The sequence below is a fragment of the Archocentrus centrarchus genome, chromosome 3 (genome assembly GCF_007364275.1).
Source record: "Archocentrus centrarchus isolate MPI-CPG fArcCen1 chromosome 3, fArcCen1, whole genome shotgun sequence".
NCBI lineage: Eukaryota > Metazoa > Chordata > Actinopteri > Cichliformes > Cichlidae > Archocentrus > Archocentrus centrarchus.
In genome coordinates this window covers 30,846,148-30,870,834 of record NC_044348.1, presented here as the reverse complement: position 1 = coordinate 30,870,834, position 24,687 = coordinate 30,846,148, and the positions used below count along the sequence as shown (strand labels likewise).

The 24,687-nt window shown below is 41.5% G+C and overlaps 3 protein-coding genes across 5 annotated transcripts; 1 reads left to right on the top strand and 2 right to left on the bottom strand.

The window, feature by feature from the left end:
- Nucleotides 1-378: 378 nt before the first annotated feature.
- On the bottom strand, nt 379-7,223 carry mrpl46 (mitochondrial ribosomal protein L46). 2 transcript variants are annotated; one of them, XM_030722169.1, is made up of 4 exons: nt 6,933-7,223; nt 3,764-3,965; nt 3,184-3,354; nt 379-775 (listed from the first exon to the last, which is right to left on the bottom strand). In XM_030722169.1, the coding sequence occupies exons 1-4, from the start codon at nt 7,206-7,208 to the stop codon at nt 528-530; spliced, it is 897 nt and encodes a 298-aa protein (XP_030578029.1). In that variant the 5' UTR covers nt 7,209-7,223; the 3' UTR covers nt 379-527. The 2 variants fall into 2 exon arrangements, with proteins under 2 accessions (XP_030578029.1, XP_030578038.1); XM_030722178.1 differs by having other exon boundaries at nt 379-772; nt 6,933-7,195.
- A 443-nt stretch (nt 7,224-7,666) lies between these two features.
- mrps11 (mitochondrial ribosomal protein S11) lies at nt 7,667-12,296 on the top strand. Of its 2 annotated transcripts, none has more exons than XM_030722191.1 (6): nt 7,667-7,862; nt 8,033-8,131; nt 9,493-9,591; nt 10,351-10,480; nt 11,324-11,389; nt 12,112-12,296. In XM_030722191.1, exons 1-6 carry the CDS (start codon nt 7,774-7,776, stop codon nt 12,217-12,219), a joined length of 591 nt encoding a protein of 196 aa, XP_030578051.1. In that variant the 5' UTR covers nt 7,667-7,773; the 3' UTR covers nt 12,220-12,296. The 2 variants fall into 2 exon arrangements, with proteins under 2 accessions (XP_030578051.1, XP_030578059.1); XM_030722199.1 differs by having other exon boundaries at nt 7,720-7,862; nt 8,033-8,178.
- A 2,126-nt stretch (nt 12,297-14,422) lies between these two features.
- On the bottom strand, nt 14,423-24,687 carry pdpr (pyruvate dehydrogenase phosphatase regulatory subunit). The gene is made up of 18 exons (XM_030726342.1): nt 24,560-24,687; nt 23,389-23,665; nt 23,046-23,179; nt 22,507-22,588; nt 22,224-22,387; nt 21,950-22,071; nt 21,564-21,681; nt 21,045-21,194; nt 19,641-19,833; nt 19,394-19,518; nt 19,011-19,166; nt 18,671-18,804; nt 18,254-18,402; nt 18,058-18,170; nt 17,608-17,702; nt 17,392-17,481; nt 16,184-16,366; nt 14,423-15,911 (listed from the first exon to the last, which is right to left on the bottom strand). The coding sequence occupies exons 2-18, from the start codon at nt 23,652-23,654 to the stop codon at nt 15,504-15,506; spliced, it is 2,682 nt and encodes an 893-aa protein (XP_030582202.1). The 5' UTR covers nt 23,655-23,665; nt 24,560-24,687; the 3' UTR covers nt 14,423-15,503.

The following is a 24,687-nucleotide window of genomic DNA, read 5'->3' as shown; positions in this document are numbered from 1 at the left end:
TTACTTAGAGGGAGGGAATGGATACGATGTGTCGGGAAACCCAGGAAAGTATACGTGCATCTCATCGTTCTATGTTTAGGTCCATTCTTCAGAGCATTTCTTTGATGTTTCATCCCAAATTCAGATTACAAACTATGAGCCCATTTCAGACGACTTCAGGTGAGTGACTGAAAGATGCGCCTGGGGCATCTCACGATGTCCGGACGTAAAGACCAGCATGTTCAAATTTGGTTGGGCCTTCCATAATGTTGATGCATGATTGACTGGGGAGAGCGTTATAGCAAAAAATAAAACAAAAGTAACACAGTGAAGCATCTTACTGAGATGAAATTAAGTTAAAAATTTAGACTTTGGAGGGAAAAAAATGGGTTCACAATGTGTGGAAAAAAAAAAACAAACACTTTATTTGTAGAATGAAATACACAGATTTGATTAAATCACTGGACAATAAAGGTGACAGATAAGCCATAAAGGTAACTTTCTGGGCCTCATAAATGTAAGTCAGTGTCCCTGTATACGCTGAAGTGTCACAGGTCGAGGATGAAGCGTTCGACTTTCATCAGGTATGCTGGTTTGAGGTATTTCTGCAGTTCGCTCTTCCTCACCCACAGAAAAGGAGCTTTTTTTGCTGTGGGAGGGGCTCCATCTGTCAGGACGGCTTTGAAGAAGAACACTTTTGTCCCGACTGAGTTCTCCGTCCGAATGGCTTTGGGCAGTTTGTACTTGTAGACTCCGCAGGGGGCGTTCCCAAGGAAAGTCGCCTTGAAACCAGCTGCTGCGGGTGAGAGAGCAGGCTGTGAGTTCATGCAGATGGAGACAAAAGGTGAGCAAAAGTGCAGATGTCACTAACGCTTATGCAGCATCTATCGCTTTCTAACGGTGCAGCTTTATGTTGTCGCATTCTTGTGGATTAACTGCATTTGACTCCTCTAATTAAAGTGTTACATCACCCTCGTACTGCGTTTCTCTTCTCTGCTGCGACAACAACCCACTTTTTAATTTAATATTGTGTCGTGTAAATCCCCATGGACCCTGCTGGCTCAGTGTGCAGAGTGAGGCACAACACGGCCACGTTAGATGTTAGATTCTCATCGAGTCCAGCTATTATTAAAAAATGGATCAACTCTTGCTCCTCTAAGACACCTTAAATAACACCCTCTACCAACTGTTAATATCAAGGGGAAAGGCTCGGGAAGTGATTGATGGAGTTGGCGTATTAATAGCTAGAGAAATGCTGTAAAATGGTTTAGCATAGTCAGTCTGTGGCCTCTTATTTAAATGCTTTAAGATGCATGTTAAGAATCGGCCAGTTAATATATTTAATGCGAGGGATCATTACTGAGTCGCTGGGAATATTCCTGCCATCAGTCATCAGCTTCGACCTCTCACCCTCAACTTTGGTCAAATCGTCTGCTTATTATTTCTGGTCTCTGAAACAGACTCTAATCTACGGCTGAGATCAGTGGATGTCGTAGCGGAAATGACAGCTTGGGGCCACGCACTGCTCTACGAGGTGTATGCAAATGAGCTGTTGGAGTGTGGTTTCAGAGGGGATTTACAGTAAACCTCTTGTTGTGGGTAATGTTTATGATCATACTTTAAGTGCTAAAGAGCTGTTTATGAAAGATAACATCAGACTTTAAAGATCCTTAGGATAAAGCTGGATCATTATAACAAAAGAGATCAGGATGCAAATACAGTAAGGATGCAGCAAATGAAGCATGTGGAGAATAATTGTGGATATTAACAGTATCTCAAATCCTGCCCTTACCACTTGTTTTTAAAAGTTTACCTAAATATACCACACACACTTTTACACTTTGGATTACTCATTTAACTGTGAAGTTCTGAGCTGATAAAATATATTTTACAAAACAGCAGTAGATGAATTTGCTACATGAGGCTGCCTGAAGACTCTGGATGTGTCCCAATGCCCATAATCAGTGCTGCGGAAAAAGTATTTGTCCTCTTCCTGATTTGAATCATGAAATCACTTAAATGGAACCTGTGTGACAAAGTGAAGCAGCCTAAAAGATCTCAATAAATGCTATGATCTAAAAAAACCCTCATGAACAGCTGAGAAGCAAAGTCACTGACATCTATCAGTCTGGAAAGCCATTTCTGAGGCTCTGGGACTCCAGCGAACCACACTGTGAGCCATTATCCACAAAGAGAGAAAACTTGGAAAAATTACTCCAGAAGTGCATCGATGACTCATCCAGAGGGACACAAAAGAACCAACATCTAAAGAACTGCAGGCCTCAGTTAAGGTCAGAGTTCATGATTCAACAGTAAGAAAGAGACTGGGCAGAAATGGCATCCATGGGAGAATTCAGAGGAGAAAAACCACTGCTGACCAAAAAGGCTCGTCTCATATTTTTTAAAAAAAAGTTGGTGACTTTTAGGAAAATATTCTGTGGACTGACAAAACAAAGTTCCTGTTACATCTGATGTAAAATTAACACAGCATTTCATAAAAACCATTCTGCAAAGAAGAGTGGGCCAAAATCCCTCCACAGTGACGTGAAAGACTCGCTGTCAGTTATCGCAAATGCTCGACTGCAGTTCTTGAAATCATCATTTCAAAGCTGCATTTTGTATTTACTCGGGTTATCTTTGTCTAATAGTAAAATTTGTTTGGCCGGGGTCTTCCTGTGTGGAGTTTGCACGTTCTCCTCGTGTCTGCGTGGGTTTCCTCCCACAGTCCAAAGTCATGAAGGTAGTGGGGTCAGGTTAACTGGTGATTCTAAATTGCCCATAGGTGTAGATGTGAGTGTGAATGGCTGTCTATTACATATTGTCTATATAATATTTAGAATTTACAGTTAATATTAAAATAGGCCACAAATTAAGGGGTTTGCAAAAAAAAAAAAAAAAGCATCTTAAAGCATCAAATATGAAAAGCACTATGATTTCCATCCCAGTTTATTAATCAGAAGCCTACCTGCTTTAACACAGTGTTGATAATGTTGATTTCTTAGTAATTGTCTGGTTTAAATCAACACTAATTACAGTTTATAGACAAATAATCAGTTAATCAGAAAACAAAGGGCAGGTTAAAAACAGAAAAAATGTTTAGTCAAGTTTGAAATACACCTGAGTTAGTTAAATCCATATAAAGCTGTTAACAAACTAAACGAGTTAAATAAATTTGGTGCTTAGCAGCCTGAAATCTCATGTTACCTGGCAGGGAGGTGAGGGCTCTCTCAGCCGTCTGTCGCAGCGTTTCTCCCTCCTGCCACCGAGTCTGAGGCAGCAGCCACAGCTTCTCACCCCCCACTTCCTGCTCGGCCAGAAAAACCAGCGAGTCGGCCAAACAGCGCTCCGCTGAGGTCAGGTCCTTATCTACATCGGCTAAAGCAGAGACAGGAGGCAGGGCAGTCAGCGGCTTCACAGCAGCTCTGTCACTGTCTGCGAAACTCACGCTAACTTTTGAAATGTCACAGGCAGTAAAATGCAAATTCAGGATTCTGGAGCAAATAGATTTTCTGAATATCAAAAAAATGCATTAAAGTCTCTTCGCTCTCCAGTAATTTCATTTAAAGCCAGCTCTGTGAGACTCTTTCAGATGATCTAATTTTCTTTCCTGTTCTGTTTTACTTGATTAATGATTGAAGCACCACTAAAGCCTGAATACTACAACATATCACATTATACTGCAGACATTTCATCAGGTACATTTGCAGTGCTTGAGTATATTTTCATATTGTGCACATTCGGGTCTACTCCTTTATCCCACTGGTCATGCACTGCCTGAACTGACCTCTGACCCTCGGCGCTGGCTGAAAGCTCTTCATTTTCTGCTCCCAGGTATCTTCCAAGTCCTGAGCCAACATTATCTCCTGGTCCCCGTGGCTTTCTTCTTCGTCTGAGTCATAGTCGCCCGCCTGTTTACGACTCATCCTCTCAGCATCCTCCAGGAGACGCAGCTCGTGGTCTGACAGAACGCTTTTTTCTAGCTCGATCTGAAAGAATCCAAAGGAGCATCTCAAAGGACATCTTTCAGTCTGGAAACTGCAGCTGAGCGTCATGTGGTTATTGTGGTAGAGCAACCCTTTATCCATCCCCAAAAACCCAGATGAACATTATACTAGAGCTGATGTGTAACCTTTGTTTAATTCAGAATATGATGGATATTTTTTAGACGTGTTACCTTGCCAACAGAAATTAGTAAATTAAGGGAAGTGGGGATTTAGCTAAACCGATTTACCAACTTTTTCTTGTTTTATGGACTTACAAAAAGACTGCTTTGAGCCGAAATGAAGGGAACTGTAACTCAAATAACCATTCGTTACAACCAGGTTATGAAGCCGAAGGGCTACAGCAGCAGAAGATCACACAGGGTGTCACTCCTGTTGGCTAAAAACAGGAAACTGAGGCTACAGTTCGCATATGGGCTCACCTAAACTGGACAACAGAAGACTGGAAAAAGGACGGCCGGTCCGATGAAATGCAACATTCGGATGGTAGACATCAACATGAATCCATCCCGCTTTGAATCAACAGTTCAGGCTGCTGCTGGTGGTGTAACGGTATGTGAGCATTGTTTTAACACCACAGCCTACCTGAGTATTGATGCTGACCATGTCCTTCCCTTTATGACTGCTTCCCTAACCCCTGTCAGAAAGCTCAGATCATCTCAAACATTGAACATCCCGACAATGAGTTCGCTGCACTCAAACGGCCCCCACAGTCGCCAGATCTCCATCCAAGAGAGAGCTCTTCGGGAATGTGGTGGAGTGGGACAGCTGCATCATCAGCTGACAAATCTCCAGCAACTGTGTGACGCTATAATGTGAATACGGACCGACATTTCTGTGGAATGTTTCCAGCACCTTGCTGAATCAATGCCACAAAGAATTAAGGCCGCTCTAAAGGAAAAGGGTAAAGCAGTGAGTGCACAATGTTAAAAAGCTGGAAGTTCACACCAAACTTGGCCAAAGTTTGAAATAATGAGGTACATCTAACTAAAAATAATCTCAGTGGGCCAAAAGCTCAGGCTTTAGACTATTCTGAACATTTTTTTTTCCCAACATTTCTTTATAAAAACCATCTGTTAGACAGCACACACCCACCAGACAGTAAACCCCCCCCCCGCACGCATCTTTATTCTCCCTCATTGCTGCCACTTTATGTGTTTAACAGCAAATACAGTGAGGAGAATTTTGAGGTCAGGACTTCTTTGGTTTGAACTGCTTAAGCACGGATTGAAAGATTTACATCATTTTTGCTTCAGACTTTAAGCCCATACTTAACATATGACCTTATTATTGGAGCTGTGCAGTTAATTGATTTTTAAGTCCAAACACAATTTTGCCTCCAATAATTATTACGGCAAATTAAATAGAGACAAAACAAATACTGCTGTGTTGTGCTTCGTGCGTCCTTTTACATTCATTCACCCGCCTGTGGGAGATCTGAATTTCCAGAAAATCAATTTAAATAAAAATACAAGTTTCCTCTTTTTCAAAGTTCAGTGAATCTGTGATTTGTTCGAAGTTTATGAGTAATTCCGATAAATAATAATGAGCTCAATACTGACTAAATATAATGGTGCCACAATGGAGCAGCCCTATTTAACATTTAAATAAAATAAACTCAAATTTTGTGTGTGTGACACTAAAGTCTTTTTTTTTTAATTTAAATTAGGCAGCACAGCGCAGTGGTTAGCACTGTGGCCTCACAGCAAGAAGGTCCTGGGTTTGAATCTACCAGCCAGCTGCGGCCTTTCCTCATGGAGTCTCTCTGTTCTCTCTGGCTTTCCCCCAAAGAGAAAATCAGCTGAATTGGTGATTCCAAAGAGGCTGTAGGTGGGTCATTCCATCTCAAATCATCACATTTTCTGCTCCATCCTCTACGATTTGCCTAAAAAAAATTTATGGACCAAAGTGTGCAACTTGTCATATTTGCTCACTCCAGCATGAAAGCTGAATGAAAATAGGATTTTCCTCATTTTTGTAAATTTCATGTTGAACAGTATTCCACGTTTTATTCAGCATTATTCAGAAATACTACTATATGCCACTGAGAAATTATCAGAATTTGCAGAAGTTATCTTCTGCAATGTGAAATTTTTATTAGCGTGTGCTTCGTAGTACTGCTTGGATTTGTTTTAATATTTAATTAGCGGATATTCAGACATTTCTGATGTATCTGTCCCAAATCACAGATCAATTTCATGATAAGAGGCGCCAGTGAAAATTTCAGGCTTTTATCTTTAATAGCTTTGAAATAATCATGTTCAAACATTGCCTCAGATTTCAAAGTGCGAAAAAACATACAGGAGGTGAATCGACTGACAGTTTTTAAAAATATGTATGGCTTCATGGGGGGGACAGGTGGGTTACACCTTGGACAGGTTGGCAACCTGTCACAGGGTTAACACAAAGAGACAGACAACCCTTCACACTCACATCCACACCTATGGTCAGTTTAGATTAGAATCACCAATTAACGTGACCCTGTGTGTGTGTTTGGACTGTGGGAGGAAGTCGGAGTAACCAGAGAGAACCCATGAAGACACAGGGAGAACAGAAAGGCCCACACGCGATTAGAACTCAGGACCTTCTTGCTGTGAGGTGACAATGATAAGGACTGTATCTGAGCCCCATGACAGCTCGGATAAGCTCAATTTGGGACAGCCCAATTTGCATCTTAGTGGGTTGTCTTGCACCATATGGTGTATCACGGAATCACTGTATCGTGATTACATCATGTCGTGAGTGACTCTGGATTCCCACTCCTAGCCTAGAGATTCGTCCCTATATAACACAGTAGATGCCCTCGAAGTGACAGCTGTGAATTAGAAACTGTAACATCCTCAGAGCGTCACACAATGAGTCCAGGCAGAGATTTCTGTCCAACATCAACATGTGCTTTCTTTCTTCACCTCCTCTTCCCTCGTTGGCTCCAGTTCACCCACGGAGACTCACCTGGTGCAGCATCTGTCTGAACTGTTGCTCGATGGGGCTGCAGTCCGCTGAGATGACCGGCAGCCTCTGCAGACACACCGCTGCCATCAGAGTCCACGGTGAACTCGCTCTTTCCGCCGCTTCGCTGCATGGAAAAGACGCCCGACAAACGGAAGCGCTGGAAAACTGACGAAAAGCCGAGTTCCCGACGGGTGTCCTGCTGAAACAAGACAGAAACTGTCGGAGAGGCCGACTCGCCATCCGTCCACAGGGCGCAGCCATCTTTGTCTGCTGCATTCAGGGTGCTAGCAAAAAAATAATAAATAAATCTAACCTTGATTAAAAAAGATCGAAGTATGACTCTCAATGTAATTCCAGTGGTAAATATGGTTCATAGAGCAACTGCATTATTTTTCATGTCTTAAGTGAAACATTTCGTTGTTTTGTTGACGAAGAAACAGTTTTTTTAAACACAAAATTATCATGTTGTTGAGGGTTTTTGACGTACTTGAAAGCACCATTTCCGTCCTCGACCCACAATTCTGTGCGGAAACACGAACGATCCAATATCTGTGGGGATTGGGGAGGTGTAACCTAAATAAAAAAGTAAAAAAAAAACAATAATACGCAATGTATACACTCTATATGAATATATTTTAACCATCTATTACCTAAAAATGTGACAGTTTATCGTCGCTGTATTACTGGAGCTTGTACATATTTTAGTTTTTAATGTGACGTTACCCTCCCTCCCACCCCGCGTTATCGCTGGTCCGGTCTGGATTGCTCCCTCAATGTCACGTTTGTTGTGTGTAAAATTATTTAACATCTGACTGCGAATGTGTATATAACTGTGTGGAACATGAATAAATTTAGCTGTATATTGTTTAGTTCAGTGAGTACCGTGTGCCGACAGCTGTCGCTCTCCCTAAACGCAAGTTCGGCGTCTCTGTAAGTGTTTTATGGATATCTTTGATTAGCATTTCTGTTAGCTAACGGCTTGTTCTCTGTTGTAGCAATTAGAGCCACATACTGTCTTAGATGTCACTTATATAATAATAAAAACATGTTTAGTCGGACAGGTTTATACGGTTGGTGCTAATTAAATTGCGTGTGTACAGATGTGGAAGCAGAGGGCTGCAGCGGACAGTGTGCAGCACTGCTGTCAGACATCAGGAGAAAGAAGCTTCATCCAGCTCAGGGTCTGCGAGGGACTTCAGGTCAGGCTCACATCCAAGAGTCTTTATTGTCATTTCTGCAGTTGCAGGTTTGCCTGGAATGAAGATGTGCAAATAAGTGCATGTAAAGTTTAAAAACTATCAAGCTAAAATATAAATACACTAAGATATGAAAACAGCAATAAGACCAGAATCCAGCGGCATTTATACTCAGTAGTGAGAGCCTAAGTGTTGTAAGTGCTGTACTGTGCAATTAAGATTGTGCAAATGTTCAAAGAAGGTCCCTGGTCACAGTTTGTGCTCTCACAGCCTGTGTGAAAAAGATGTTGAAATGAAGAAGCTGGATCCACAGCTGATGCTCCAGAACCTTCTCCCAGATGGTACCAGGGAGGTCCTCTACTAGAGGCCTGGGAGTCTGAGGGTCCTGTGCAGTATCTTAGCTGTTCCTAGGACTGTGCTCTTCTGGAATCTGCTGGAAGCACTCTCCCAGTCTGAGGGTCACTGGTAGCATGGGGGGCCTAGCCTGGAGGACTCTTACTGGATGCCCTGGCCCAGTAATATAATATATATATAATATAATATAATATATATATATATATATATATATATATATATATATATATATATATATATATATATATATATATAATTTCATGAAAATGAAAAAAACTTTGTATAATACAGCACAATAGTAACACCCCCACCCCACCCCTGCTCTTGAGGCTCTTAGTCTCTCCCAAACTCAGCTGGGTATTCTTGCTAAAGTACTTCCAAAATGAAGTAAACAAATAGAAGTTTGTTTAGCAAATGGTACTTTCAGCTGCTCCCTTATTTCCCCCGGGGGTCGCTACGGCAGATGGATCCGCATATTTGATTTGGCACAGATTTCTATGTCAGATGCCCTTTCTGACACAACCCTGCTATTTATCCGGGCTTGTGGTAGCCTGAAGCAGGATATGTGTCTCCTCCTGAAATCAAACCGAGGATGTTTCATGTGTAACGTGAATGTGTTAATGAAATGGAGCCAGCTGGAAGTTGGTTTGGCAAATGAAAGAGGAAAAGACAAGAGAGAGAGAGAGAGGCGCTCCTCCCCTGTCACTTTATGGAAACAGTTAAAATCAGTTTGGCTGCTCCGCCCTTTTCCTTCTACCATCTTGATACAAAGTTAGAATTAACAGGGCTCGGTCAGCATTTTCATACATGTCTCAGAGCATGACTGGATCTTTATTGCTTACCTGTACCGTGTAGTGCACTGGTGCATTAATTTATTCATGTTTTCTCTTTAATTTGTCACCTGTCGGTATCACGTTATCTACTGTCAGTAGGCTGCGCTTCATTAAAAAGAAGCACAGCCTAATGCAGCATTATGATTTTAATCCCTAATCTTTGTTTTAATCCTACAGCTATTTACCTCCACTGCCTGGTCAGGACACGGCACTGAGATGGGGTGGAAAGAAGTTTGAGGACTTACCGATTGTTCACATTAAAGCCACATACAACAAGTAAGTGAATACAAACTCTTAAATTTGGCTATTTAGTAGTCTTACTTTCTTACTGCATCAAATTGTCCTTGTTGGATTGTGTCAGAAAATATCTCTTAAAGCATATTTGAGATTCAGTCAGTACTTTGATTATTTTGGTCTTTCCTGTCTGTGAGTTCAGACCCGTTAGCTGCAGTGTTATGGTTTTTATATTGCTGTCATCATGTCCGTCCGTCTGTCCGTGAGGTTTTACCTTTCCGGTCTACAGACTGGAAAACCACAAGGAGTTGAGCCATGAAATTCAGCATATGTGTTCTTTACCCTTCAAAGACGTGGAACACGATATCCGTCCATCTCCCCATCCGTTTGTCCGTCTGTCCGTGCATCCATTAGATAAATGTTTAGGGCAAAGCCTCCAAATTGTGGGGCAAACTATGGCTGTAGTGTTATCCTGACTTCTACACTTATTTTATATTTTCATTTATATTTTCTGCGGTGGGTCTTGTGTTAAATAACCTGCTTTTAGAGAGGAAATTGCTACTTGGATCTGCTGTTACATTGTAGTGAAATCAGATGTTCTGCTGTGATTTAAACTTCTTATTAACAGCCACGGTGAGCATTGCTAAAATCCATGTATCAGTTTTTGTTTTGTCTGGTTTTTTTAACTTTAAAAAGTAAGTGATTCAGAGGAAGCAGGTATAAATGATACAGAGTTCACAGCAGGGATTTGTCGTCACTGTGAAAACGCCCGTCAGTTTAACTCAGTCTGTTGTCTACCAGCACTCACATCCAGCTAACAGACCACGCGGGGCAGTCCATGGTGAGGACGTCCTGCGGCACAGAAGGTTTCAAAAATGTCAGGAAGTCGACACCGATCGCTGCTCAGACTGCGGCCATCTCTGCTGCCGCGGTGAGTTCTCCACAACACGACGCTGGGTCACCTCATTATCCCTGCAGAAGATTGCTCCAATTAAATTAAAATTAGAGTCTACAGCATCTGCTCCTTCTCCACTTTGTGTAGCAACACTTAATTCATGAATATTAATTCTTTGCCGTAAACAAACTGCCTTCTCTAAGGATTTTAATGAAGGCTGCCCGCTAACAGTTAGTTAAGGTCAGACAGATTTTTTTTTTTTTTTAATTCTTTGTAATAAGGATATTTGAGAAATAAAGCTGTATTATAATGCTGTCATTTTCAGTACAGTAAAAATATGCTTGCCTCTCATCTGTTTTTAGATATTTTGGCAACGATGAAAAGGTGCTAACCACATTTATGAAGAGCCTTTTCTCTTGGTTTTGAAAGCTGGAAATCTTAAAGATTAATCCTTGTTTACCTCTTTGTCAGTGAAGCCTTTTTGTTAGACAAACAACAGCAGCTAACAGTGATTTTAAATGCCTCTTTATGCGCTGGTTACTTTCTATTGTAAACAGCTTCTAAGCCTCGAAACTGTCAAACTAATGAAACCTGCTGTCACTGTTGGCTGAAGTGGATCTTAAGAAGCTGGAGAATGGCGTTAATTGGGAGCCCTGTTTATTCTGAACAAGTTAGCAGTGGCAAAACCACAGTTTCAGAGTAATGGGGTGTTAATGGGAATTGCTGATGGAGCAGTTCTGAATGTCACTGGCAAAAATGTAGCAGAAACTCTAAAGCTTTTAGCTGTGTTTTTAGTTAAGATTACTAATCAGACCTATTAGCCTCAGGACCAGGAGAGGAGTTCATCTGTTGAAGTTTTTTGTGTCGTCTTCTGAACAGAAAGCTGCAGCGAAGGGAGTCACCTTTGTTCGTGTTGTGGTCAAAGGTCTTGGTCCCGGGCGTTTGGTGAGTAGTTTCTACAAATAAATATTTAATGCTGTAGCTGATACAACTAGAGTTTATTTTTGATAGGCTTTATTATTCTTGTAGCTAGAAGATTTTTATTTTCCCGTGTCTTCAGACTGCTTCATTTGTCTCTAATCCAAAGACAGTTAACAAGGATGCGCGCCTCATTAAAGCAGCTTACATGAAAATGTGTTCTTGGCATTTTTTTTGGCTTAGTAAATGATAAACTTGATATACTCTTACATTTGTTTGTCTCATACTTCTGATTTCTGTTTAATTCTCCGACCTTCTGGGTCTGACCCGAGTCCTTCTTGGGCCGTAGTCTCAGCGTCCAATCATTGATTATTTGAGTAGCGTACTTACTTTTTCCACGTGATTGATCTATTTTTAAATCTAGAAAATGACAATGACAGTAAAAAAAATCTTTTTTTTTTTATATATTAACATATCTGCAGAAGAAAACAACTGCATGGAGAAACAAACTGTATTACAGGCTAACAGGATGAAAATGAAACTAGTTTTGTATTTCGTACCTCTGACCCTGTTCTGTGCTCTTATGCGAGTGGGCGGTCAGTACCAATAAACTTGTCACAGCATGAAGAGCTGGTCCTCTAATTATTTCCAGACTTGTCACAATGAGGATCATTTAAGGAGCTGCAGACATGTTGATCTGTTCCCATTAGCTTTCTTAATGAACGAATGCATTTTTCTCTGCTCTGCAGTCTGCAATCAAAGGCCTGACAATGGGAGGCCTTGAGGTGGTATCTATCACTGACAACACCCCCGTGCCACACAATGGATGCCGCCCACGCAAAGCCAGAAGGATCTGATCTTTGTGTGCCAGAATGCACTGCGACAGGAGGAAGCTTTTGTGTTGTATTATGCTAATAAAGAGTTTTGATGTGTAGCTTTTCTGGCTCTGAACTGACCTTACATGAAGCATTTTGGGGAAATAATTGCAGATGGGAGTTATTAATGAGCAGAGAACAGGCTTTTCAGTCCTCCGCTGCCACTGTTGATAGATGAATAAACCTTCAGTCTCACCGCAGGCGCTTCAATGTTCATTAGTAGACTGATGTTCGCACACAGCACAGAAACGACCCTGCGTGGGAATAACTAGTAGGCATGAGAGCCCTTGATCCCGACCGTGCTACGCAGCTGAATCTGCAGGACAGCAGGTTATGTGGAGTCAACGGATGAAGCAGATTCAGCCTTATTGTGTTCAAATTCTCTTATGTTGTACTTTTAGCACATTCAACAGCCACATATCTGTTGATATTAATACAATACTGTGCAAAAATCTCGAGCCACTTCATTTCTTTATATTTTTGCAAGGAAAATGGGATATCGGTGCAGTGATGAATTAAAGCGTGCAAGCGTACATGGAAATAGAGTCAGTAACTGAACTCTCTAATAGGCAGCTTGTCATTTTTTTCATGCAGTTTTCAGGAATAGTTCTCCAGGCTTCTTTAAAGACATTCAAAGGTCTTTAGATAAACATGGCTTATTGACAGCCACCCTTTTACTGACAGCTTCTGATGAGGCTTCAGCACATAATAGCTGGACTGTCTGAAGGGCCAGATGCATCTCTTAGGTCCTGTGTCAGATCTTTGCTGGACTTTTTCCTATTTCTTAAGGAAATGACAGATACTGTTCATCTGCTGTACATATATATTTTTTAGACCTGCCACTTCTTTTGTTGTCCACGTGTCCAGTTTCCTTGAAGTTTTCAGCTAAAAGCTCTTTGAGAATCCCCTTGTTGGTGCAGAATTACAATTTTATCCCTGTCAGACTGTTATCTTTGTATTTTCTTTGTAGATTCAACTAAAGAAATGGCAACAAATTGTGTTTTTGTTTGTTTAGAGACCTTCAGAAAGCCTGGAGAACTATTGCTTAAGACCACTTTGAAAAAGAATTACAAGGTAACGCAGAGGTGAGATTTTCGCGCGGCATTGTACATCAGTGTAAAGCTCTGCAAAAAGCTAATAAATCTTGCCTTTAAAGATCAGTCCTGTTTGTGGAAGTGTGGGAATGTGTGGGTTCCCTCCAGGTACTCCTCCCACAGTCCAAAGGCCTCTGGATAAGTGGGATGGATGGACGGACGGACCTTTACCAACAATCCCCTGCTGCACCTTGGGCTGGTAGTAACTGTGCTGCTTATTTTAAACAACAGTGGCGACCACGCTGTAAAATGTAGAACGGAATTAGACTTTTATTGTCCTGCTGCTAAGACAGACTCCTTCCAGAGGTCTACCGCCAAATGCCATCTGCACTCTAAATATTTTATGCAAACCTGGTTGAAAACATGACTTTCAATATTTTTCTTCTATAAATAGAGCAACTGCAACATCCAAACTGAAAGGCACTGCTGGAGCACCCCAACTGCATTACACTATAAGGATTTTATAAAACATAAATAATAATAAATCTTGTATTTAAACATTGCTACAGGGTCATCTGGGATACACTTAAGCGACACTGCATGCTACCCTGACCTGCTTCCTGTTTTACAAGGGACCATAATTTACTGTATAATGTGCTGCATTAAATGTGAGTCTATAAATTTGCCGTTAACATTTTTACTGAAGAGACAAGAGGGCCATTTCTCCCTAGACTTCTATACAACCAGGGGTGTCGCCTCCTGCTGGCCATAAAAAGGCTGCCACATTGGCTTCACTTTTCAGACCTGGAAGCTACACTCATCTTTTACATACAGTCTATGCCAAAAACCCACAAAAGAAGATGATTTTTGCTCTGTTTTGTTTGAGTGATGGATTCAACTTTAAGCTGCCTCTCACCTGTTGTGTTTAGCTTTTCTTTTCACACTACAGCTGAATGCCACCGAGTGACAAACTAAATCTCTGTTAGAGCCAGACCTGCTGCTCTCAGACCTGTTTATATGTAAAAAGGTCTTGTAAAGTATCTCAGTCAGATTTAGGAATTAAATATTTCATGCAGCTGCTAGATCTCATCAGTTCTGTTTTTAAAAGCAGTACTGAAAGCAGAGATTTTGTACACACTAGTTTTACAAAAATACAATTTATTTCAAATCGCAGTTTCTTTACACAAACATCTGAACTCTGAATCAGGCAAAAGCGAAATCACTAATGTGAGATATTAGATATTGTGGACCTCAGAAGCAGAGTTCCTCTCCCATCTTGGCTTCTCTCACCAGCCGCACATTCAGCAAAACATCAGCAAAAGTACATGAGCATCAAAAAGTCCAACAGTGCTTCAAAAACGACCACAGAACATAAATAAAAGTACATTACTACAGGTTCCACACACCACAAAATAAGCTCACAAATGACGACAAAGCTGTGTACTTTCAAGGGAAATAAAGGAATTCTGGGAAATCCTCGGAAGCCTTTTTAACGGGAGCAGAAATGGAGTATTGGGCAGAGCAAACACTAACAGTTGTTCCAGGAATTTTGAAGCTTCCCAGGCTTTTTTTCCCCTATTCAGGAAAAGATCATTTCCTTTATTGTCATTACTGACAATAGTGTAAAGTGTCAGAATTAGGCCACTCTTTACATCATACTCTCATCTTTACAGCAGCAAATATACAGTTTGTAAAACGACAGACAAAAACTGCATGGACTGTGTAGGCATTTGCATCTACAGACATTTCTTTCACTCTCATACAGTCTGTGCAGAGTGGAAGGGTTACACCAGTACTGGAGACGATTGTCGATCAAAATCTCTTCAGTGTTTCAGAGAACAAAGTGAAAAAGTCCTCAGCAGCTTGTGTTGTGTTGACGTTGCCTTAACAAAGGCACTTAATCAGAGACTGTCTCAGTCAGCCGTGAGACTGACTGTGTGAACTGTGTTTAAGAATGAAGCCGGGCGGGGCTGAAACACAACAGCAGAATTTGATGAGACAAGAGCTTTGTATTTAATGCAGCACAAGAATTTAGAGCCTATTAAATATTGCACTTTGAAAGAGGGAGATGCAACGAGGAGATTAAATATTAGCGTTATGAGAAGTGATTGTGCATAAAGCCCTCTCATTAGGAGATATAACAGGGAAGAAATGTTGGCACTGCAAGGTAAGAACAGGAGTGGGTTTGGTGAACTGAAGGAGTGTGTCAGGAAGACTTTGTGCTACTCCGGATCACTTTCCCTGGAGGTTGCTGAGCTCCATGCCATCCTTGCGGCGCTTTTGTTGCGCAAAGAGGGAGCTGAAGGGGTAGAGCTTGGCTTTGGCTGGATAGCGCTGGCCAGCAATGTCCACCTCGTAGTCCCCACGGTTGATGAAGTCAGGAGTGATGGGTGTGGGGAGCCCCTTGGGGCCAGGTGGTGGAGACACAAAGCCCAGGCAGACGTGGCGCTCCAGGGTGTAACTGTAGGCGCTGCTGGTGGTCGTCCCAGCTAGTTGGCCATTACGATACACGGGCTCACCCCACCACGGCCACAAGTCGAGCTCAGTGTCATGGTCCTCCAGAACCAGCATGACAAACCGTCGCGTCACACCGTCCTGACGCTGCTGCAACAATGCCTCACGACCAATGAAATCTGTGTCCTGATGGAGAGAAAAAGGCCCAAAGGTGTGGAGAGAGGATGAAAAATAGAAGAAATTAGTGGAGGTCAATCTGAGTAAAATGCCTTTAAATCAACACTGCGCTGACGCTGCTCTGCAGAGCGTATTTCTATCATGTTGGCAAAGTTTATGTGTAAAAATGTAACTGACTGGAATACAATTCAATCACAGTTAAACCGCAGTATGAAACTGCCAAACTAAAGTCTCCACACTGGCTCAGATATTATGCTTAAACAGGTGAACTGGCAGCAGACCTTGTCAAACTTGACCCTGAACTCTCGTCCACACTCCAGCGGGGTGGTGAAGGCGTCGAGGTCCTGACCCCAGAAGGCGAAGAACTTCTCTATGCGTAGACTCCGCAGCGCGTAGTAGCCTGCGTTACGGATCCCGTACTTCTGACCCACTGACATCACCTCGTTGTACACATGCAGCGCATACTGTGGAGAGGAACAGATGTCTTATACTCTATGTGGCACTTCCTGTACATTATATACCCCAGTTTCTCAGTAATCAGAATGAATCATGTTAAAAATCATCACTTTTAACCATTAACAAACCCAGAAAAACATGTTTGACATTAAAGTGTTTTCAGTCTTATCTTGCTCTTAGAGCAACACAGACCAAAGCCCATGTAATCAGCATATTACACAGAAGCACACATCACATGATGGAAAAGTTAAGCATCACAGAAGTTTGTTTTTCTTCAATATTCATATTTACACATTTTTAATTCTGGATGAACTAAAAGGCTTTTTTGGAGCCTTAATCAGTTTTTTATGTCCTGGCAACTCTTCCCAGCCATCACTACAAGAAAGTGAACATTTTCTGGGAGAAGGCATGTGCGTAAGATCTTCTGGAAACTTGTCCTGTAAATCTGTCCTGTTTTTATGTCGAGGCAGCTAAGTACCCTGTGAGATTCTCAGATCAGTCTTCTCCCGGGATTTTAATTAGACATAATTTGACAGTTGTGTAATGAATGTCTTATCCATCCTCACACCCCTTTCCTGCTTTTAAATCATCTTTGTGGCATAAAAACTGCTTCAGCCATTCCTAAACTGGAGACTGCCATCATCTCTTTTGAAATCCGAACATCTTCTGTGTCCCACCCAAACCTTCAATCACAACTCTGATCATCGTGCAAGCCCAAGCTGAAGCGTTTGCTTCTTTGTGTTTTCATTTATTCATTTTTATCTTCTCACAGTCTGTTTGCTGAGCTTTACACCTGATACAGCTTCATTACAGTTCCTTCCTGCAACTGATTTATTACAAGAAAAGATCAGGAAAACAGTCTGAGGAGTACCAGGAATACCAGGAAGTGCGCTTAATTGGATAAAATGAATGGCAACTCATGTAACATACTCGTGGGTTGTTAATGATCTGAAAGTTGAGAGCTAGAGGTGACTTAATCAACCATCATGTGAAATGGTGTCTATTTAGTATCTGTGTGTGTGCAGGATTGCACCTCTATGGGGATGTAGAGCATGAAACCTGGTTCTCCGGTGTGAGTCATGCTCATGACTCTGATCCCATTGGCATAGCCCACACTCATCTCCTGTAAACAAACACACACACACACAGTCAGTTACTGTTCTCGGCAAGGTGAGGCAAAGAACTGATGAAGAACTACTTAAAAAAAAAAAAAAAAGCCATCAGCTTTGCTGCATCTAGCCTTTCCTACCTTACAGAACATGGAGGGGAAGTGCTCAGGTGTCATGGAAACATACGACAGCTCAGCCAGAACGTCCATTGCACGAGGTCCAATCAGATTTAAAGCTGAAAAGTATGAGTCATCAACACCGAAGAGACTTTCTGATTAACAAAGCCCACAGCTGGTGTTATATAATGTATGCAAAAAAAACAGAATCTGGGCCAACTGTTGCTCATATTTCAGACAGTGAAGATAACTGCATTAAAAATACACAAATCCACTTTCAGACGTGTAATTAAAGCCATGTCTCCACAGACTTCGTCCCTCTACTGTCTGACTTAGAGGGTTATTTAAATATCTGGGTTAGGAACAGACAGTAGATTGTTTTTACTTTTTGCATCACTTCCACCCTTTAAATGTTATGTGAGCACTAGATGGCGACATCAGAGCAGAAACCTCACAAATCTGCTGCATGCTTACCAGTGTATTTCCAGCTGACATCCTCCAGGTGGAGGTGTGGGTCATTAGGCATGTGCTTCTTTATCCAGGACCAACAGTGGACCTGCTGGTCTGTCGGAGAGATGATGAAAAAGCTGCACAGCAAACAAAAAAGCGGTTTTAAATGCCTCCATCGCGTACTACATATCTACAATGCTACTGCACAGACGTTTCAAACCTGTTCTTGCTGATGCGGACCACGCTGCAGTCGTTCTCATAGCCTCCCCTCTCATTCAGCATGCCGGTGTGGACGATGTGTCCAACGGGAACGTCCAGGTCGTTGGCACACAGATGTTGGAGCAGCTCCAACGCTTGATCGCCTGTTGACTGAACCATCAGGACAGAGCGTAAGGTTCAACCTGGATTCTTTTAACACTAGATTCATTAACTGAAGTGAATTCATTTAAAAAGGGAAGAATAACAATATGCTACCCCTGCATGTGTTTTTGCCAGCTGGCAAAGAACAAAATAATAATAATAAAAAAAATATTTCTTGACATACATACATAATGATGAAAATCACATGCAGAGAAGGTCTGACCACACGAATGCAACCCAGTTCTCATTATGTTATTCATAGTGATTCATGACTCACAGTCAGTTCGAATTTGGTGAAGGAGGACATGTCAATGACACAGACGGCCTCTTTGCAGCATTTCACTTCTGCTCCAACTATGTCAAACCAGTCTGGCTTGTAAAAAGTCTTACTCTGGTCCAGTGACAGCAGATCTACAAAGATAAACAATCCAAATCAATCGAGTGATTTGATTCATTAGACAAAACCTGTGCCTTAAGCCACAATGGTAAATAAACAGCACTAACCAGAATGTTCAAGTATTATCATAAGATCAAATATATCTACAGTCAAAATCTTAAAGACTCTCTTAAAGACTTTGACTCTGGTAAAGTAAAATAATGCGTTCAGTGAGCCAAACCTTTTCCTGGAGGAACAAAGTATTTGGGCCTTTCAAAGCCGTGTTTCTCCATCCAGCGAGCCCCCTGGGTGTCGAGGCGGTCATACAGAGGACTGGTCCTCAGCTGACGTCCAGTCTGAAAGTCCCATCGAGGAACCTTCAGTTCATACAGCAGGGCTAGACGTGGACACACAAACATTAGAAGCACAGATACCAGAGCAAGAATACATGCTACATGCTATAATAACCATCTAACAATTGTAGGATTTATAGTAACTGAACAACAACTAAAGCAGCAGACTTTGTCGCTCCAAATGATTAATTATTTAACAAGTTCAGATGACTATACAGCCTTTGTCTGGATAAAAGCATGAACCCAACACCCAGTAGAGCTCATTACTCACGCATGACTTCCATCACTCTGTGTCTCAGGAAGGTCCGGCTGCTCTGCAGGTTGCCAAAGCGCTTAATGTCCAGCGGCCAGACATTGGCAGCGGGGTATCCATAGGTCATCCACTCTGCCAGGTACCTGAATACCAAACCATGCAACAGGCCATTTGTGCCTGATTGTAATGCAAACAAACAATGTCCACAATGCAGTACTGATCACTAAAACTGATAAACCATGACTGAATTAATATTCATTCTTACTTCCCAGCCCCTCCAGCAAAGGCCAGGCCTGAGGAGTTCATCCCTGCCAGCACATAGTAGCTGGACACACCTGGGGTCTCCCCCATCAGACAGCGCATGTCAGGTGTGAAGGACTCGGGACAGTTGACCAGCTGATGGATCTCAGCTGATTCAAGATTGGGCATTCTCCTCAGCAGGGCACTCAGCATCGGTTCTGAAGGCAGAAAACAAGAGGTGCTCTAAAGTTTATCAACTCCACATCGATGCACTGCAGTACCAGATAATGAGAGTGAACTGTATTAAATTAACAATAAGCAACCACACCATGATCAAGAAATATTATTTCTCAACAAAAAATATGCTGCTTCTTGTCCTCTTGCCCACCGCAACTCCTGAACTACCACCCACCATAAATCATCCACTATGGTAAGAGAGTCAAGAAGCTCCAGCTGCAGCTTTTGCCCGTGCTGTTCCATCAACAGTTCAACATGTTATTCCAAAAATAAATACTGACTCAGTTTCTGGGTGTAATTGCTGAATTCTCACCCCAAAAAGTTGAAAAGAGCAAATACTTTAAAAAAAAACAAAAAAAAACCTGCAACTACCGATTAATCTGCTGATCAGTGGGTTTTAAAATTGGGAAAAAAATGCACATCAATGTTGCCTAAAGCCCCAAGTGACACCTTCAAATGTCTTGTTCTGACAAAAAAAAAAAAGTACAAATCTAAGACACCCAGCTTACTATCACATGAGAAAAAGGAAAGCAGCACATCTTCATATTTGAGAATGTGTAACCAGATTATTTTAGTCCATTAAGATAAAATTTTAAAAAGTTACTACTAATTAACAGAATAATCAACTGAATTGCAGCACTAATGAGTTAAATTAAATCTTACTATATTACAATCAATTATAATGCATTAATAGAACACAATACATTCTGACTGATCCTTTCAGTAGCTATTTTTAAGCACTACACTTAAAGGATAATACTGAAAAATAACTGGAACTGCAGCGTGGTCGGTCTTGGCGATGTGCGCTGCTGTTACTCAGGGTTGGCTGGTAATAAACGCCTGTTTTATGGCAGCCTGGTATGAGAAATCTCACATTACTGGTATAAGGCCAAGGTCAGAAGACAGGTGTATGTTTACATGTGTACAGAGAGGTGGGTCAAAAACATTTAAGGTTGCCCGAATCAGAGACACATAAAAATAGATACGCTCAGTCTTGCAACATGTGTGGCTGTTAAATTAAACTGATGCAGGTTTGACTTTGTGGCTTTATTTAAGAGCCAAACTTCATCAGAATTTAGTTTGTTGTGTTTTGTTTTGGGTTTCTTTGGGTTTTAGCATTGCTAATATAAAAAAAAAAAAAAAAAAACACTTCCTTCTTTTCCATCTCATTCTTTTTTTTTTTTTTTTTTACCAAAGTGATCCCAGTCTTCCTGCATGTTCTGGATCTCCAGCTGGTTGCGGCCCTCAGTGAAGATGGGTTTGGGGTTTTTCTCAAAGCCTCCTGACAGAAGGCCTCCCTGCCACGGTCGTACATATATCCTGCCATCCATATCGATCACCACTAGATAAAAGAGACAGAGTAAGAAAACCTCGCCTGGGCTTGTTTTGACTTTTAACATGCATTAACGTGCATACTGTTAAGCATAATATCTGTATAAGTAAAATGGTCTAGCCTGTGCTCTAGTTTTTTCTTTTTAGTGTGGGACTAAAAGAAAAGACTAGAGATAATTGTCATTTTAATATAAGGTGGAATGAGTTAATCAATTAGCAATTTTGCCAAAAAAGAAAAAGGAAAAAGCACTCACAAAGTGAATGTTCTTTATTACAGACATGATTTTAGCTGGCCAAAGAGTAAAACTGAATGGCATTTCAATTCCATTAGTGTCCACTGCAAAGAAATTTACTTCCTGGGTTTTGTAATATGTGAGACCTGGTGCGTTGGGTGGAAGAGGCTCCTGGAGAGGTTTGGTGAGGAGGTAGAAGTGTTCACATCCATGGAGGGGAACCGACACCTTCACCTCACTAGCCTGGCCCAGCTCGTAAGCCCACTAGAGCAGAAATAGTCAGAGCAACCAAATACAATGAGCTGTTATTAGATTACTAGTAGTCACCATAAGAAACGATTGCTTTAACTAGTTTCATAGCAAATAATAATAATAGCTTCCTGCAGCAAACTGCCTGTCCTGCTTGTTTATTTTTGACCAAGCATGACCATGAACGTCTGCATAAACAAAAGTAATTCCAAAATGTTTACAAAGGTTTTGCCTCACAAGCTGAGACTCAGTCTCGTTATGGCGCTCCCACTGAGTGGTTTACCTGTCCAGCACAGTTGACAAAATATTCACACTGAATGGATCCACGGTCAGTTTCCACAGCTGTTACGTGACCCTTCTCTACCAGAACCTGCTGAACGCTGGTTCGCTCCAGGATCTGAACCCCTGAATAAGGTGAAAAAGACAAGGAAAAGAAGAAGGGGACAAAAGGGAGAAAGGAAAGGATAGAAGAAGGAGATTACAATTATGAGGAGGGTGAGCAGCAGCAAAATAGACAATTTATGACCTATCAAAACCAATCTGTAAGTTCACGTTACCATGTCGAGCTGCAGCCACAGCAAGGGCATGGTTAACTTCTGGTGGAGATACAACAGCATCTTCAGGGAGGTGGAGTGCACCCACCAGGTCATGAATGTTAACAAGAGGGTGGAGTTTGGCCACATCTTTAGGTTTAATAATATTACAGTTGATCCCCATTACCCTGAGAATAAAGCAAAAGGGTTATGTCAAGTTTAGAACATGTGTGTCCCCATACGGAAAGTTGACAGAGCTTTATGGCCTAATAATAGCTGTGGACTAAATACTGACTTCAGGACTTACTTGAGTCTTGATGCGAGACGCTTAAGAGAAATGAAGCGATCTTGATTTTGAGCCAGACACAAAGACCCTGTCTTCACATAACCTGCAACACAGACCACACTCCACATGTGACTCAGACAGAGTGAAATCTATAGTTATCATTCTAGCTTTGCAAAAGATTAAAATAATAATAATAATAATAATACAGTTTGTGTGATGCCAAGAACATCAAATAATCTGGTCGTGTCAGCCACATGCAAATGTTTCTAAATGCAGAGATATAATGCAGTATGCTGTCAAAATTTGCTCCATTGTCTGTTTTATGCTGATTTCAGAAGGTATATTTAAGGAAGATATAAACACAAACTGAGCTACAATATCTACATTAATGATTAAAATTTTTAAAAATGTGATTCTGCATCTGGGAACTGCTAACAGTTGTTTATTAGCAGCAATGGTAAAATTATTAGTGATACAGGAAACATTTCTCAACATAAATAGCACGAGGTCAGTTAAATATTTTAAGTATGAGTAAAGGCACATTATGTGAAGAGTCTGACCTGTTTTAACCCCCGTCTCTACCTCCAGCTGCTGGTAAAGACTACTGGAGTACTTGGCCATTTCACACTCAATGGAAATGGGCTTGGCCACACTGACGATACCAGCACATAGTCTTGTTGTTCCTGCACCAAGTCTGGTTGGGATAATAATAGCCAAGAAAGCATTAGCAATACAATATCAGATGAAACGTTTCTCTTCACCATTACCTTCTAATGTTCAAGTTGTCCCCGTTACCCACACATAATGTCAGGGGTCTGAGCTGATGACAACATTAACTCAGACCACAATTTTAGCCAACAAACACAGGAGCTTAGCTATAATTTGCTGAGTTGAAACTCTTACCTGCCCTGCTCAAGTAGCACAATACCAGTCCAGCCCAGTCTGGCCAGGTGGTAGGCCACTGATGTTCCCACAATACCTCCTCCACAAATCACCACCCGCGCCTGGCTGGGCAGTGGAAGCAGCTGGGAGTCTCCACTGGCCATCAAACTCTGAGGGGAAGTCCAGAGGCTCCTGCCAGCCAATCTATACCCCGTCTGTTGCAGCAGCCGCAGCCGGGGGAGCATGACAGGGGACAGAGCCCTGGAGCTCCGCACACAGCTGCACATAGCTGTGCTTTCTGATATCAGATACACAGAATTAAAGGTTACTATATATTAATAAGAGGAGAGTACCACAATAATTGCAGATGCCCCCAACTTCCCAACCATACTGACATAATTGCAATGGGTGTGATACAGAATCTGTGTATTATTTTAAGTTGGGGCATTTTTTTTTTTATCTGAAATAATTTGATATTTGCTGTAAATATGGTTGTGTCACAATCTCATTTTAGTTTAGTTTGGAAAACACTATGAAAATTGTTGCCACACTGCAACTATGAATCTCTGACAGTGTAGCGTTTCTGGTAACGGCAACGATTAGTTTGCCTTCTAAGCTTCCCATGTCGGCGTCTTTGTAAGTGCCTGCTATAGGGCAGTTGAAATTGTCAACACTGGAAATCACTAGTTTCCACAAGATTACATGATGATGCACTGCTATTCTTAAACTTACGTTGTTGCATTTAGCTTAACCGAACACAATTCAAAGTAAATACAACATCAAACACTTTGAATGGGGCCTGGGAAGCCAGCAAGGTGAACTTACAACAGTCCTTCAAATGTCTGCTTCTATCAAAAAGACTGTTAGCCCTGAAGCGTTGCTTTACTTGAGCTCTTAGCAGCACTGCTAGCTTTAGCTCACGGTGTGTGGGTATCTTTGGAAATTACATCTTTAGCTTAGAGGCGAGGATACCTGGCTGACATGTAGATTACCAAAATCGCGTACGAAGTTTCCTAAACATTTTGGGGGCTGTGCTAGATAGCATTACTGAAAGGTAGTCCATAACACAGCTTAGGCTATCGAAAAGCTAGCTCATGTTGATTGATTTCTGCAAACTCAACCGCTAAACCAGGCTGAAAATCTTCTTCTCTGAGATCATAACATTTATTTTTCACAACTACTTTAAACTCACCGAATCAGTCAAATCCCGTGGTTATAGTTCAATAATTAAACTGAAGGATCGTCACTGAGATGTGACTGGAAGCAGAATTTAGGTGCTCCCGTTAAGTTAAGCGTTAACGCTTCCGGTATAAACCTTCA

Coding starts and splice junctions, on each gene's coding strand:
- mrps11 (XM_030722191.1), top strand. CDS start 7,774: ATGAATAAATTTAGCTGTATATTGTTTAGTTCAGTGAGTACCGTGTGC. Junction 7,863..8,032: donor AACGCAAGTTCGGCGTCTCT/GTAAGTGTTTTA, acceptor GCGTGTGTACAG/ATGTGGAAGCAGAGGGCTGC. Junction 8,132..9,492: donor GGGTCTGCGAGGGACTTCAG/GTCAGGCTCACA, acceptor TTAATCCTACAG/CTATTTACCTCCACTGCCTG.
- mrpl46 (XM_030722169.1), bottom strand. CDS start 7,208: ATGCAGCAGACAAAGATGGCTGCGCCCTGTGGACGGATGGCGAGTCGG. Junction 3,355..3,763: donor GCCAGCGCCGAGGGTCAGAG/GTCAGTTCAGGC, acceptor TCTCTGCTTTAG/CCGATGTAGATAAGGACCTG. Junction 776..3,183: donor AGCCCTCACCTCCCTGCCAG/GTAACATGAGAT, acceptor TCTCACCCGCAG/CAGCTGGTTTCAAGGCGACT.
- pdpr (XM_030726342.1), bottom strand. CDS start 23,654: ATGTGCAGCTGTGTGCGGAGCTCCAGGGCTCTGTCCCCTGTCATGCTC. Junction 21,682..21,949: donor TTGTCAACTGTGCTGGACAG/GTAAACCACTCA, acceptor TTTCTGCTCTAG/TGGGCTTACGAGCTGGGCCA. Junction 15,912..16,183: donor TCAGGGTCAAGTTTGACAAG/GTCTGCTGCCAG, acceptor TCTCTCCATCAG/GACACAGATTTCATTGGTCG.